The following is a 12536-nucleotide window of genomic DNA, read 5'->3' on the forward strand; positions in this document are numbered from 1 at the left end:
CGTGAAACTGTTGACAGGTTATGTGTCTACAAATTATTGCCTGGGTATATGGAATTCTTGTTTTTAAAACAATTTCATGCAATCTGATAAGTTTTGGGAAGCATACACAACTAAAAGGAGATAAATCCCACTTTGATTACCAGAACAGTCTCTTATCAGAGTGTCAAAGCAGTAACCAATAGAGAAAGAGAGAAATCACAAACTTCTAGAACTTCCTTAGACAGCTCAGATTGGATAAACTCACTTAAGCCCTCAGATTGCTCCAAGGACCCTTACAGGCTCACAGGCTAGGATGTCAGAGGACAGGGAGAAGCCCAGCAGAGATAGAAAACAAGGGTAAGTTAAACACAGAAGTATTCATAGAATATTACCAGTTCCAGGTTGGCTGTTCTTGATTAGCAAGCATGGCCCAAAGCTTTAGACCAACGACTTCTCGAATGATACTGGTTTTGGAGATGGAAGCTATGAGGAGTTCAGTGCTGCATCAATCTGTAGACAGACATCTCTACCAAAGCTATTATAGTTCCCATCTAGTTTACGTTTTTTAAGTAAACATTTTTATTTAAGTACAATACACCTATCAAAGAGCACCCCCAAAAGTGTACAGTGTGATGAATTTTTACAAAGTGAAAACACCCGATGTGACCACAACTGAAATCAAGAAATTGAACAAGAAACTGAACATTACCTGTATCCCAGAATCATCCATTTGCCTCCTCCCAGGCACTATTAACTTGATTTATTTTACATATTTTGGGACTGCATGGTATCATACTGTAGTTTTCTTTTGCTCAGCATTATGTTTGTGAAATTGACCCATAGTGATGTGTAGAGCAGTAATTCATACATTTCCATTGCTTTATAATATTCCATTGTATGATTATACCAAAATGTATTTATTCTTACTGTTGATAGAATTTTTTATCCAGTTTGGGGGATATTTATAATGATGCTAATATGAATATTCTTGTTCATGTCTTTTGGTATCCATCTGTGTACATCAAGAGACATGTACTCATTGCACTGGGAACTGAGTCACAGATGTGTATATGTTCAGCTGTACTCAATATGGCCAAACAATTGTCCCAAGTGATTAAAATCAATTTACACTCCACCAGTGGTGAATAAGAGTTCCACTTGCTCCACATCCCCATCAGTACTTGGTAATGTCTGTTTTGTATTGTTTTAGCCATTTTGGTGGTATACTGACATCTTGTTGGGTGTTAATTTATATTTGTGATAACTAATAATTCTGGTAACACTTCTGAGTACATTTTCATGTTTATTGGCCACTTGTATATCTTATTTTGTGAAGCGCCTGATCATGTCTTGCCCGGTTTTTTACTGGGTTGTCTGTCTTTTTCATACTGGTTTGTGTAAGTTCTTTGTGCTTTTGGATAGAAGGAAGGAAAATAAGGAAAGAGATATATTTTCCTACTCTTTGGCTTGCCTTTATTAATGTTGTCCTTGATAAAGTGAAGTCTTATTTTAATAAAGTCGAATCTATCAATCTTTTTTCTACCCCAAGGTCACAAAGATATCCCACTGTGTTATCTTTTGGAAGCTTCATCACCTCAACTTTGTATTTAAGACATATCTTGAAATAAATGTTTGAATTACTGTGTATAATTCCAGTATAAGTAACATTTTATCAAATTACTATAAATTTTATATTTAAATTTTCATAAATAAATTCACTTATTTGAAGACCTAACATCAAAAATTTTAAAGACCGGGCTTCCCTGGTGGCGCAGTGGTTGAGAGTCTGCCTGCTAATGCAGGGGACACAGGTTCAAGCCCTGGTCTGGGAGGATCCCACATGCCGCGGAGCAACTGGGCCCGTGAGCCACAACTACTGAGCCTGCGAGTCTGGAGCCTGTGCTCCACAACAAGAGAGGCCGCGATAGTGAGAGGCCCGTGCACTGTGCACCTGCCACAACTGGAGAAAGCCCTCGCACAGAAATGAAGACCCAACACAGCAAAAATAAAATTAATAAACTCCTACCCCCAACATCTTCTTTAAAAAAAAAAATTTTAAAGACCAATTTTTCAAACTAAATCTTCTCATAAGCACAGTGAGTGAGCTGGAAGGGCAAAGGGGCTATACTGGCAGTAACAAGTGTCACTAAAAGGGGGTTAGGCAGTTAGGTTCAAATCATGGCTGCCCATCTAACAAGCTGTGTGACTTTACGCGAATTCCTTATTTTCTCTGAGATTTGGTTTGTTATTTGTAAAATGAAGAAAATAACATCTGCCAGATAAAAAGTTCCTGGCACTGAACGCAACACATAGCAAGTACTCAGTAACTGTTGATGATGCTATTAGTCAAGGCAAGTTAGATCTCACAGAATTTAAATGTTCAGTGCTGTGTGTAAAGTAGCCAACTGAACTATAATACAAATGATGAGGTGCCCTCAGAGCAGTACAAAGTGCTTGCTGAAAGGAGGACAGATCATTTGTGGTCAGGGGGGTTAGGACAAGGTTGATGAACAAGATGGTTCCTAAAGAGGATTTTGAGAGGCAGAGTTGACAGAAAGGCTTCAAGGTATATGGACAAAACGAGCAAAGGCTTGGGGGTTGGAAAGTGTGGGGCAAGTTCAGAAAAGGTAAGTGACGTGTAGGAGAATAGAAAATAAGGCTGGTGAAGTGGGTTAATGCAGGCTGAGACAATATGTGAGAAAGCACTATAAAAATGTATTATCAAAACCAGTTATTATTATAAAAAACCTATTTAAGTGCATTATGTCAGACTATCCTAGGAATTTTTTTTCTGGCTAAAAATTACGCTCTTGCAGATTCTTTTATAGGGGAAAAAGTCATATGCAATCATAGGTCCTTACCAGAAGGTGGCAGGAGAGATTTAGTCAGAGCTTCTTGAAGCCTCTATATAAATGAGCACTGAATCAAAAGTTCATTTTATTTATACTTTACATATTTAGACTCCACAATAAACTAATTCCTCCTCCTTTCAGATGCATAGGGCTACACACATTTATCCACTGACTGTTTATACAACTCAAATGTAGAAAATTGAAAGAAAGGGAAAAAAAGAGAAGGATATGAGGAAGGGAGAATACCATGAATACTAGTAGACAGAAAATACCTCAGGAGTTCTACACAGTATTTCATCTAACATCAATACCATCCCATGAGGTAGGTGTTATCCTCATTTTAAAGATGAGGAAATTGAGACCCAGAAGCTTTTGCAGAACAGAAAATAAGCAGCTGCCATTAGAGGTCAGTGACATTTGCTCATTTACAAAAACTCGTGTAACCTACAGCAGGACCGTAAAAAACGATGGGCCCAGAGTACAGGGACCTCGAGTCAGCGCTCCTGAAAGCTACACATTGTTGGTAGAGAGCAAGGTCTTAGGAAGGATGTGCTCTATTAGTGTATGACATCAAACCACCCTGGGAACAGACATTTCTGGGCAAGAAAAGAATAATTTTTTTTTTTTTTTTTGCAGTACGCGAGGCTCTCACTGCTGTGGCCTCTCCCGTTGCGGAGCACAGGCTCGGGACGTGCAGGCTCAGCGGCCATGGCTCACGGGCCCAGCTGCTCCGCGGCATGTGGGATCCTCCCGGACCGGGGCACGAACCCGTGTCCCCTGCATCGGCAGGCGGACTCTCAACCGCTGCGCCACCAGGGAAGCCCAAAGAATAATTTTAAATAGCTAAAAACCAAAAATTTTCTATGTAGACCATCAATCTGGATTGACTCAAAAGGTGTGCAGCTCGGGTGATCTCCAAAAGATCTAGGCAGCTAGCTAGCGAAGAACAATGTATGTTCTTGCCTCTGAGGAGACTAGAATAGGCAGAGTTCCTGCCACAAGGTGGAGAGGGAGCGGATCTGGAGTGTCAGTGGTAGTTTATAAAAGGTGTATGTCCGCTAGCCAACACCACATGACTGCCCCAGCCAGCCTCTCCATACTAAAGTGTCCCCAGAGGCTAAACATGGTATAAGATGGTCACTGCAAAAATGAAGATAATGGATTATGATGATTATTTCTATCCCTTGGAAAATTAAGCACTGCTGAGATACCAAAACCCAGAGAAAGTGAATTTGTATACAGAAATACACACGTTTGCAGATGAACAGAATGTTGTCTAATATGAGACCAAACCATTAATAGCGGCTTCCTCTGGAGAGTGGAACTTGATATGGGGAGGAGCATCTGCCCTGTTTTTAACATTTTACAATAAGCACATATATTAATACTTTTTAAGTGGTTATTAAAGAGACTAATGATTAGTTTGTACAAAATAAAAAGAAGCCAGGAAGTTTTTACTGTATATCATATTTGAGGTGATGTAGATCTGGAAGGAAATTAACTTATCCAAGAGGACTGAAGAAAAAAATTCCTTATGGAAGGAAAATATGAAACGTACCTGAATCCCTACACTATGTCACATGAACTGTCCACAAAGGCCACATCTTCAGAGCAGGGGAGAGTGAGGGCCAAAGTTTCCCTGGTGAGCTTTCTGCCTGCTCTACTGAGACTGGATGGCCTGAAATGCAAGCACCACTGGGGGTTTCTTGCTGTCACTTTCACTCTATTTTCTATACTCCACCTGCTTTTCTTCATTTGTTCTTTGTTATCTGTTTCTCATGTCAGTTTCTTTTTAGAGCAGTTTAGATATTTAGAATTAAAACATACATACTCCATAGCTGTCTCAGAATTCTTATTGATTACTCTGCTTATAAAATTTTTTTCCTTACATGATACAATAATAATAAAACTTACTGCACACATATGAACCAGGTTGCTATTCCAACTGATAGGTACATAGACAGACACATATGTATGTGTATGTATATATAGTTTTATAAAGTAATGTATGTGTGTATATATATATATGTATGTGTATATGTATATTCCTTTACTCCTTACTCCTAGAAAATATGTTATTAACTCCAATTTACAAATAAGGCAAAGAGAGGTTAAATGACTTGTCCAAACCAAAAAGGGCTGCAGCCAGGATTCAAACCCAAATAGCCCCCTCCAAAGCTGGTACTTTTAGCTACTCTTGTATACTACTTCTTGAGAAAGATAAATGTGTTAAGAAGGATACCAACCACAGCCACAAAGTTGGGAACCTGAGTTTTTTCCAGCATCTCCCTGAGTTGATCCACCTCTGCTCGATACTCATCCAGCTGACATTCTAATTTTTCTCTGCGTAGTCGTTCATACTCTAGGTGGCCCTGCAGCTCTTTGATAGTCCTGTCAAAAAAATTTGGTTTCAATCAATCTCCAATATCAACTAGCAATTATTTTTGGTAATAGTGAAAAGTATCCATACATTATATTTAAGGCAAATAAAACAAAGAAAGCATTTTTTCAACAAATATATACTGAGAGTGTACTATGAGCCAGCACTGATCTATACATACTGGAGATAAAAGCAGTGAACAAAACAGGCCAGATCTACCCTTGTGGGGCCTACCTTGGCAGCAGTGGTGGAAGACAGTAAAATAAGTAAATATATGTATTTCAATATAAGTAAGTAAATATACGTATGTTGGAAGGTGATAAATGCTAAGGGAGAAAAAAAGCAAGAAAATAATAGAAATGTTGTTGAGGAGGGGGTTAATACCCCATACACAATGACCAGGAAAGGCCTTACTGAGAAGGGGGCTTGTGAGCAAAGTCCAAAAGGAAATAAGAGATAATCAAGTAGACATCTGGGGTACGAGCATCCCAGACAGAGAGAATAGCAAGTGCAAAGGCCCTAAGGCAGAAGAACACCTGGTGAACTCGAAGAAAGAAGCCAATGTGGCTGGAGTAGAGTCAGAGAGGTAAAAGGGAGCCAGAACAAGTAGGGCCTGGTAAGTCGCAACAAGGACTCGGCTTTTACTCTGAGTGAAATGGGAAGCCATTAGAGGATCTCAACAGAGAAACGGCATGCTCTAACTTAAATGTCTTTTGCTTTGTTTAGCTTTGTTTTTTTTAATGATGTAAAGTTTACTTTGAGTGAATTACACAAATATCAACTAAACAATTCAATGAGTTTCCATTAATGCATCCACCATGACTACCAAGATACAAAATACTTCCATCATCTCAGAAAGTTCCTTCATGCCCTTCCCAGGCAACCCTCACTTCGCAGAGGTAACCACACTTCTGAATACCTATCGTGTTAGATTAGTTTTGTCTCTGCTTGTAAATGAAGTTGTACATTATATTCATTTGTGTGCCTGGCTTCTTTCAGTCAACAATATGTGAGATTTATCTGACTTAGGTTTTAGCATGATGAACAGACTGCAGGGGATGAGGGTGGGGGGTGAGGGAGCAGGGACAGGAAGTTGGGAAACATATCAGGAAGATGTTAAAATATACCCAGACAAGTGATGCTAGGACTGGAACCAGGGTTTCTTTCTGCCTTATTGCTGGATGGTGAGGGCACCAGAACTCCCAAGGCATGTTGAGTTGGATGTCAGGTCTGAAGGAGGGCAATCTAAAGAGTATACAGTAGTAGTCCTGGTATGGAAGTGAGTGGGGTTGAGGTTGGAGATAGGAAAGAAGAACATTAACTGTGGAAACCTAGAATTCAGCAAATGAGAAGAGAAAATCAGCCCCAGGACAGAATAACACAACCACGTTTTGCTGTATTCTGGGTTTCATCTAACCAATCAATAACGACAAAGGCAAAAGGACATCTCTCAAACTAATACTTATCCAGGTTTCCTTTACAATTAGATATAAGATCAGGAGTTTGTACCCAAAGAATAAATGTCTTCAGATGTACTCAACACAAAGTGAGAAACACATACTAGAGAAGAAGTAAAGCTTACTCAGAGGAAACACTGCAGTCTCAGCTAATAAGAAACTACAATCTGGCACAAAGTCTAAAGCAATCTTTATAAAAAAAAAAAAAATCCTGCTCAAATGACTTACATCAATACAATAACCATTTCACACTGAAATGTGAACATTAGAATTAAACATTCCATTAAAGACTATTATTAACATTGTAATGACCTTGGATAATAGGTTTGGAGTCATATAGACTCAGACACAAATCCTGGCTCCACCCCCCACGCTTAGTCCTCCCTTTGTGACTTCATGCGAGTTACTTGTAAATTCAGTCTTGGTTTCCTAATCCACGTACCGAGATAATAGCTAATGGAGCTGTGAAGACTGCATGAAACAATATATACAAGAGGCTTATACAGTGCCTACCATACAGTAGTGCTCAGAAGTACTACAAGCATCCCTAGCAGTAGTACAGTAATATGTCTTGGAAGAGAAGTAAAGGGAACAAAATTTAAAGCTCATTATCTAGGAAATAATTGCTCTACTGTGAAGTACTTTTCTAGACTACAAGGGAGCTAAGAACTTTCGGCTAGGTTCTTAGGCAGAGGCCAATACTAAAAATATTCTACATCTCAAACACTTTAATCAATACAGAGGCAGTCAGGAATTCCCTGGCGGTCCAGTGGTTAGGACTCCACGCTTCCATTGCAGGGGGCACGGGTTCAATCCCTGGTCAAGGAACTAAGATCCCGCATGCTGTGCAATGCAGCCAAAATATACATACCTACATACATATATATATAGAGAGAGAGAGAAAGAGAGAGGCAGTGGACAGCTACTTATGTGATGTGATTTATGAGATACCAAGAAGGCCCCTGATTAAAAAAAAGAAAATTTCTTTTTGGTCTACCACAACTTCCTAGTGCCTAAAATCCCATTAAGAGACAGAGTATTTTGGCTTAAGATTTTGTCTTCTGTTCAAACTCCCAAGTACCCATCTTATCAAAGATTTAGATGTTACTCTGAATACATTTACCAGACCTCTTACTGAGATTAAATTCAGAAGAGGGTGAATGCAAGAGAAACAGGAGGTTCTAAGAGTATGAGGGAAAGAGACCCAACCAAAGGAAAGGACAGGGGAAGTGGAGAATCCATGTGCACTGCTCTTTACAGACCCGTGTTTTGATTAAACTACAAGTCTCCCCTCCTGTCTCCCTGTGTTCCCTGTCCACTGTGGAAAGCAGAGACAAGCAAAGAGGCAGTGGGAGGAAATAAGCACTTGGCATCCTCTATCCCAGCAGCCATTAATTAACTAGAGAGGTACCATATGTACCGAGAGCCAATTTCAGGTGCAGGAAGTGAAAGGTGAGGGAATATGCAAGCGTTCTGAGGGGTGCCACTGTCCGTGAACATAGGACTAGGTTGGTGACTTGTGAGCAAGCAGTCCAATTCGATAGGGATGGCTAGAGACTGTGTTGGTTGAAAAGCTCAAAGTAACTGTGGTCTCAAAAAAACAAAGGGGCTTCCCTGGTGGCGCAGTGGTTGAGAGTCCGCCTGCCAAGGCAGGGGACACGGGCTCGTGCCCGGGTCCGGGAAGATCCCACATGCCGCGGTGCAGCTGGGCCCGTGGGCCATGGCAGCTGAGCCTGCGCGTCCGGAGCCTGTGCTCCGTAACGGGAGAGGCGACAGCAGTGAGAGGCCCGTGTACCGCAAAAAAAAAAACAGACAAGAAAACGAAAACAGGAACTCTTCTTAGCGTTTTAGTTTTGCGAGACAAAAAGTTCTGGAGGATGGTTGTACAAAAATGTGGAATGTACTTAACACTACTGAATTCTGCCTTAAAAGTGGTTAAGATATATGTTATGCTTATGTGTATTTTACCACAATTTTTTTTTAAGTTTTAAAAAATTAAAAAAAAAATTTTTTTAATTGGTGCACAAGTTTTTGGCACCACAACGAAGACCTGTGTTGGGTCTTTGTTGCTGCGCGCAGGCTTTCCCTAGTTGCGGCAAGTGGAGGCTACTCTTTGTTGCGGAGCACAGGCTTCTCACTACGGTGGCTTCTCTTGTTGCAGAGCACAGGCTCTAGGCACGCGGGCTTCAGCAGTTGTGGTGCACGGGCTTAGTTACTCCGTGGCATGTGGGATCTTCCCGTCCCAGGGCTCGAACCCATATCCCCTGCACTAGCAGGTGGATTCTTAACCACTGTGCCACCAGGAAAGTCCCTTACCACAATTTTTTAAAAATCTTAACACCTTCTCCATCTGGGGGCTTAGGAGGAAAACAGGTTGGAAACTCACACCCTTTGGTGGGGATGAAAAAATAAGTTGTTAATCAACAAACCCTCACGTGGCATTTAGAAAGGTAAGTAAAAACAAACCATCAAAGTTTTGAGGACATTACTTTTCAGACTCAAGCTGTTCTTTCTTCTGCTTTAGATCTTCTTCTGTTATGCCTCCCAAGTGTTTATAGTTGCTCTCTGCAATTTCCAGGAGGTGTCTCAATTCTACAATTTTCTTATAAGCTCTCACTGCAAGATAGAGTTGAACAGGAACCTAGTTTAGACAGATAACAGCTCATGAGCTCACAGGATGCTGGTCCTGGAGCATACTCTTCCTCTAAAGCCAGTGTCTGCATGGTCAGTGTCTGTATGGTTCGGGGAAGGAGATGGAGGGAGGGTGGTGTCTATATAGAAGGACACATATCAGTAGCAGAGTATTAGGGTGAACAAGCAGTGAAATATCTAAATGGAGGATTCTGTTCCTGCTGTTGGAGGATATATCACTGTTATGACTATTAATACCAGGGAAAGGAAGGGGAGGGAAGGGGAGGGGAGGGGAGGGGAGGGGAGGGAGGCTGGTTAGCAGTGTTTTAGGACTAGTTATATATTACAGGACCATGCACAATCTATTTATGTCAGAAAATTAGAAAAACTGAAATATGCTTGATTTATTTATGATAAATCAGAACTAATCCAGCCCCCCAATTTTATGATTAGTCACTTGTAATATCTAGGCAAGAGGATATTGAGAAAGAAGTGTGTTAAGAGCTACCTTGAGCTATTCTCCAGCTATCAAAACCATGATTTTTTCTATCCTTTGTGGTACAAGTTCTCAACCTGGGGTGATTTTCTCCTCCAAGGAACACTTGGCAATATCTGGAGACCTTTTACTTGTTAAACCTCAGGGGATGGAGGGAAACAGACTATTGGCATGTAGAGGCTCAGGATGCTACTAAATATCTTAAAATGCACAGGTGGGCCCCCCTCAACAAATACGTATCTGGCCCAAAATGTCAATAACACAGAAGCTGAGAAACTCTGCTTTACAACCAGGTTAGCAAATCACAGCCTCTTCTCCCTGACACTCACCACTCTGATTTATCTCTCAATAGGTTAGAGCTGCAGGTTCCAAACTACATACATCAGAATCAACTGGGGTACTTTTTAAAAATGTATATGTTTGAGCCCCATAGCAGTCCTACAAATTCAGGTATCAGTAGTTAGTAAAAGCTCCTCAGACAATTCAGACAGGTTTGGGATCCACCATAACTAATAGCAAACAAGTAGAGGGGATCTTTTTTTTAATGTTACATAAAATGGAAAGAATTGTGATGGTTTATTTAATTCTTTAACATTTGAAGGCTATGTTTTGAAAGGGCTGTTCTATGGGATCATCAGAGGTAAGAGCTAGGATTAATAGGGATTAGTTCCAGGAAGAAAGATCTTAACAAAGGCGAAACTTTTCAACAAAAACAGTTAAGAGGGTGGGAGGGAGGGAGACGCAAGAGGGAAGAGATATGGGAACATATGTATATATATATATAACTGATTCACTTTGTTATAAAGCAGAAACTAACACACCACTGTAAAGCAATTATACTCCAATAAAGATGTTAAAAAAAAAAAACAGTTAAGAGCTATCATGTATTTGTGGAGTGCCTGTGATGGGAAGGACACTATGATAAGTGCCTTATACATTTACCCCTGTCAAAAGGTAGAAATGGGCCACATGGGTGATAGTGGGGGCCTTTTCACTGAAGGTGATTGGATGCTGGATGACATGTGACAGGAATGTTGAGCCAGGAGTCAAACCTCAAATGGGGTTCTATGATGCCATGACCCTAAACCTAATTCACTAAAGAATGCTCTGAATTGAGGCTCAGTTCCAAGAAGTCTGTGATGACAAGAAATCCAATCAGTCCCCCGTAGGCACTCTGGCAAAATCTAGTATTCCAAGAGACTGGCCAGTCCTTTGGATTTTGCCCTGGAATAAAATTAAATAGTCATGTCAAATAGCACATGACTTCATATATAGTACCTTCACTAGCTGCAAGCACCCCAGCTGGGCACCAGCCAGAGCCTCACTATATGGCAAGGGGGTAAGAGTGCATTTGTGTCAAACACACCACAGAAGGAAACTGTTCTAGCTTCGTTCTTGGTCTTTCCTTAAACATCTTTAAAAATTTTTGTGATTCACTGACAATGATCACTTCACAAAAATCTCCTACTCAACTAATTTCAGAAGACACTGAAATTCTACAAATCAACTGTTCATCTTCTGCAGTTCTAATAAGTCCTTGCTAATTCTCAGTACAATCAACAAAAAAGAAATTTAAGCACAAAACAAAATTTTAAAATAGATAAAATGGATTGCATCAAAATTAAAAACTTGCACTGGCAAGGACATCATTAAGAAAGTTAGGATAAAAGACAGCCTCCTCAATAAGTGGTGCTGGGAAAACTGGACAGGTACATGTAAAAGTATGAAATTAGAACACTCCCTAACACCATACACAAAAATAAACTCGAAATGGATTAAAGACCTAAATGTAAGGCCAGACACTATCAAACTCTTAGAGGAAAACATAGGCAGAACACTCTATGACATAAATCACAGCAAGATCCTCTTTGACCCACCTCCTAGAAAAATGGAAATAAAAACAAACAAATGGGACCTAATGAAACTTAAAAGCTTTTGCACAGCAAAGGAAACCATAAACAAGACCAAAAGACAACCCTAAGAATGGGAGAAAATATTTGCAAATGAAGCAACTGACAAAGGATTAATCTCCAAAATTTACAAGCAGTTCATGCAGCTCAATATCAAAAAAACAAACAACCCAATCCAAAAGTGGGCAGAAGACCTAAACAAACATTTCTCCAAAGAAGACATACAGATTGCCAACAAACACATGAAAGGATGCTCAACATCACTAGTAATTAGAGAAATGCAAATCAAAACTACAATGAGGTATCACCTCACACCAGTCAGAATGGCCATCATCTAAAAATCTACAAACAATAAATGCTGGAGAGGGTGTGGAGAAAAGGGAACCCTCTTGCACTGTTGGTGGGAATGTAAATTGATACAACCACTGTGGAGAACAGTATGGAGGTTCCTTAAAAAACTAAAAATAGAACTACCATACATCCCAGCAATCCCACTACTAGGCATATACCCTGAGAAAACCATAATTAAAAACGAGTCATGTACTAAAATGTTCATTGCAGCTCTATTTACAATAGCCAGGACATGGAAGCAACCTAAGTGTCCATCATCAGATGAATGGATAAAGAAGATGTGGCGCATACATACAATGGAATATTACTCAGCCATAAAAAGAAACGAAACTGAGATATTTGTAGTGAGGTGGATGGACCTAGAGTCTGTCTTACAGAGTGATGTAAGTCAGAAAGAGAAAAACAAATACCGTATGCTAACACATATATATGGAATCTAAGAAAAAAAAAAAAAAACAAGGTCATGAAGAACCTAGGGGT

General features: G+C 40.1%; 1 protein-coding gene across 1 annotated transcript in view; it reads right to left on the bottom strand.

Annotated features, from left to right (window-relative positions):
- ANKRD42 (ankyrin repeat domain 42) overlaps positions 1 to 12536 on the bottom strand; it is a 55054-nt gene that overhangs the window by 2968 nt on the left and 39550 nt on the right. The window contains exons 10-11 of the mRNA XM_029209353.1: positions 9158 to 9284; positions 5078 to 5222 (exon numbers count right to left, since the gene is read on the bottom strand). Coding sequence (XP_029065186.1) covers positions 5078 to 5222; positions 9158 to 9284 — 272 coding nt within the window. The remainder of the gene's footprint in view (positions 1 to 5077; positions 5223 to 9157; positions 9285 to 12536) is intronic.

Source organism: Monodon monoceros, unplaced genomic scaffold (assembly GCF_005190385.1).
Source record: "Monodon monoceros isolate NGI ecotype Baffin Bay Population unplaced genomic scaffold, NGI_Narwhal_1 Super_Scaffold_7, whole genome shotgun sequence".
NCBI lineage: Eukaryota > Metazoa > Chordata > Mammalia > Artiodactyla > Monodontidae > Monodon > Monodon monoceros.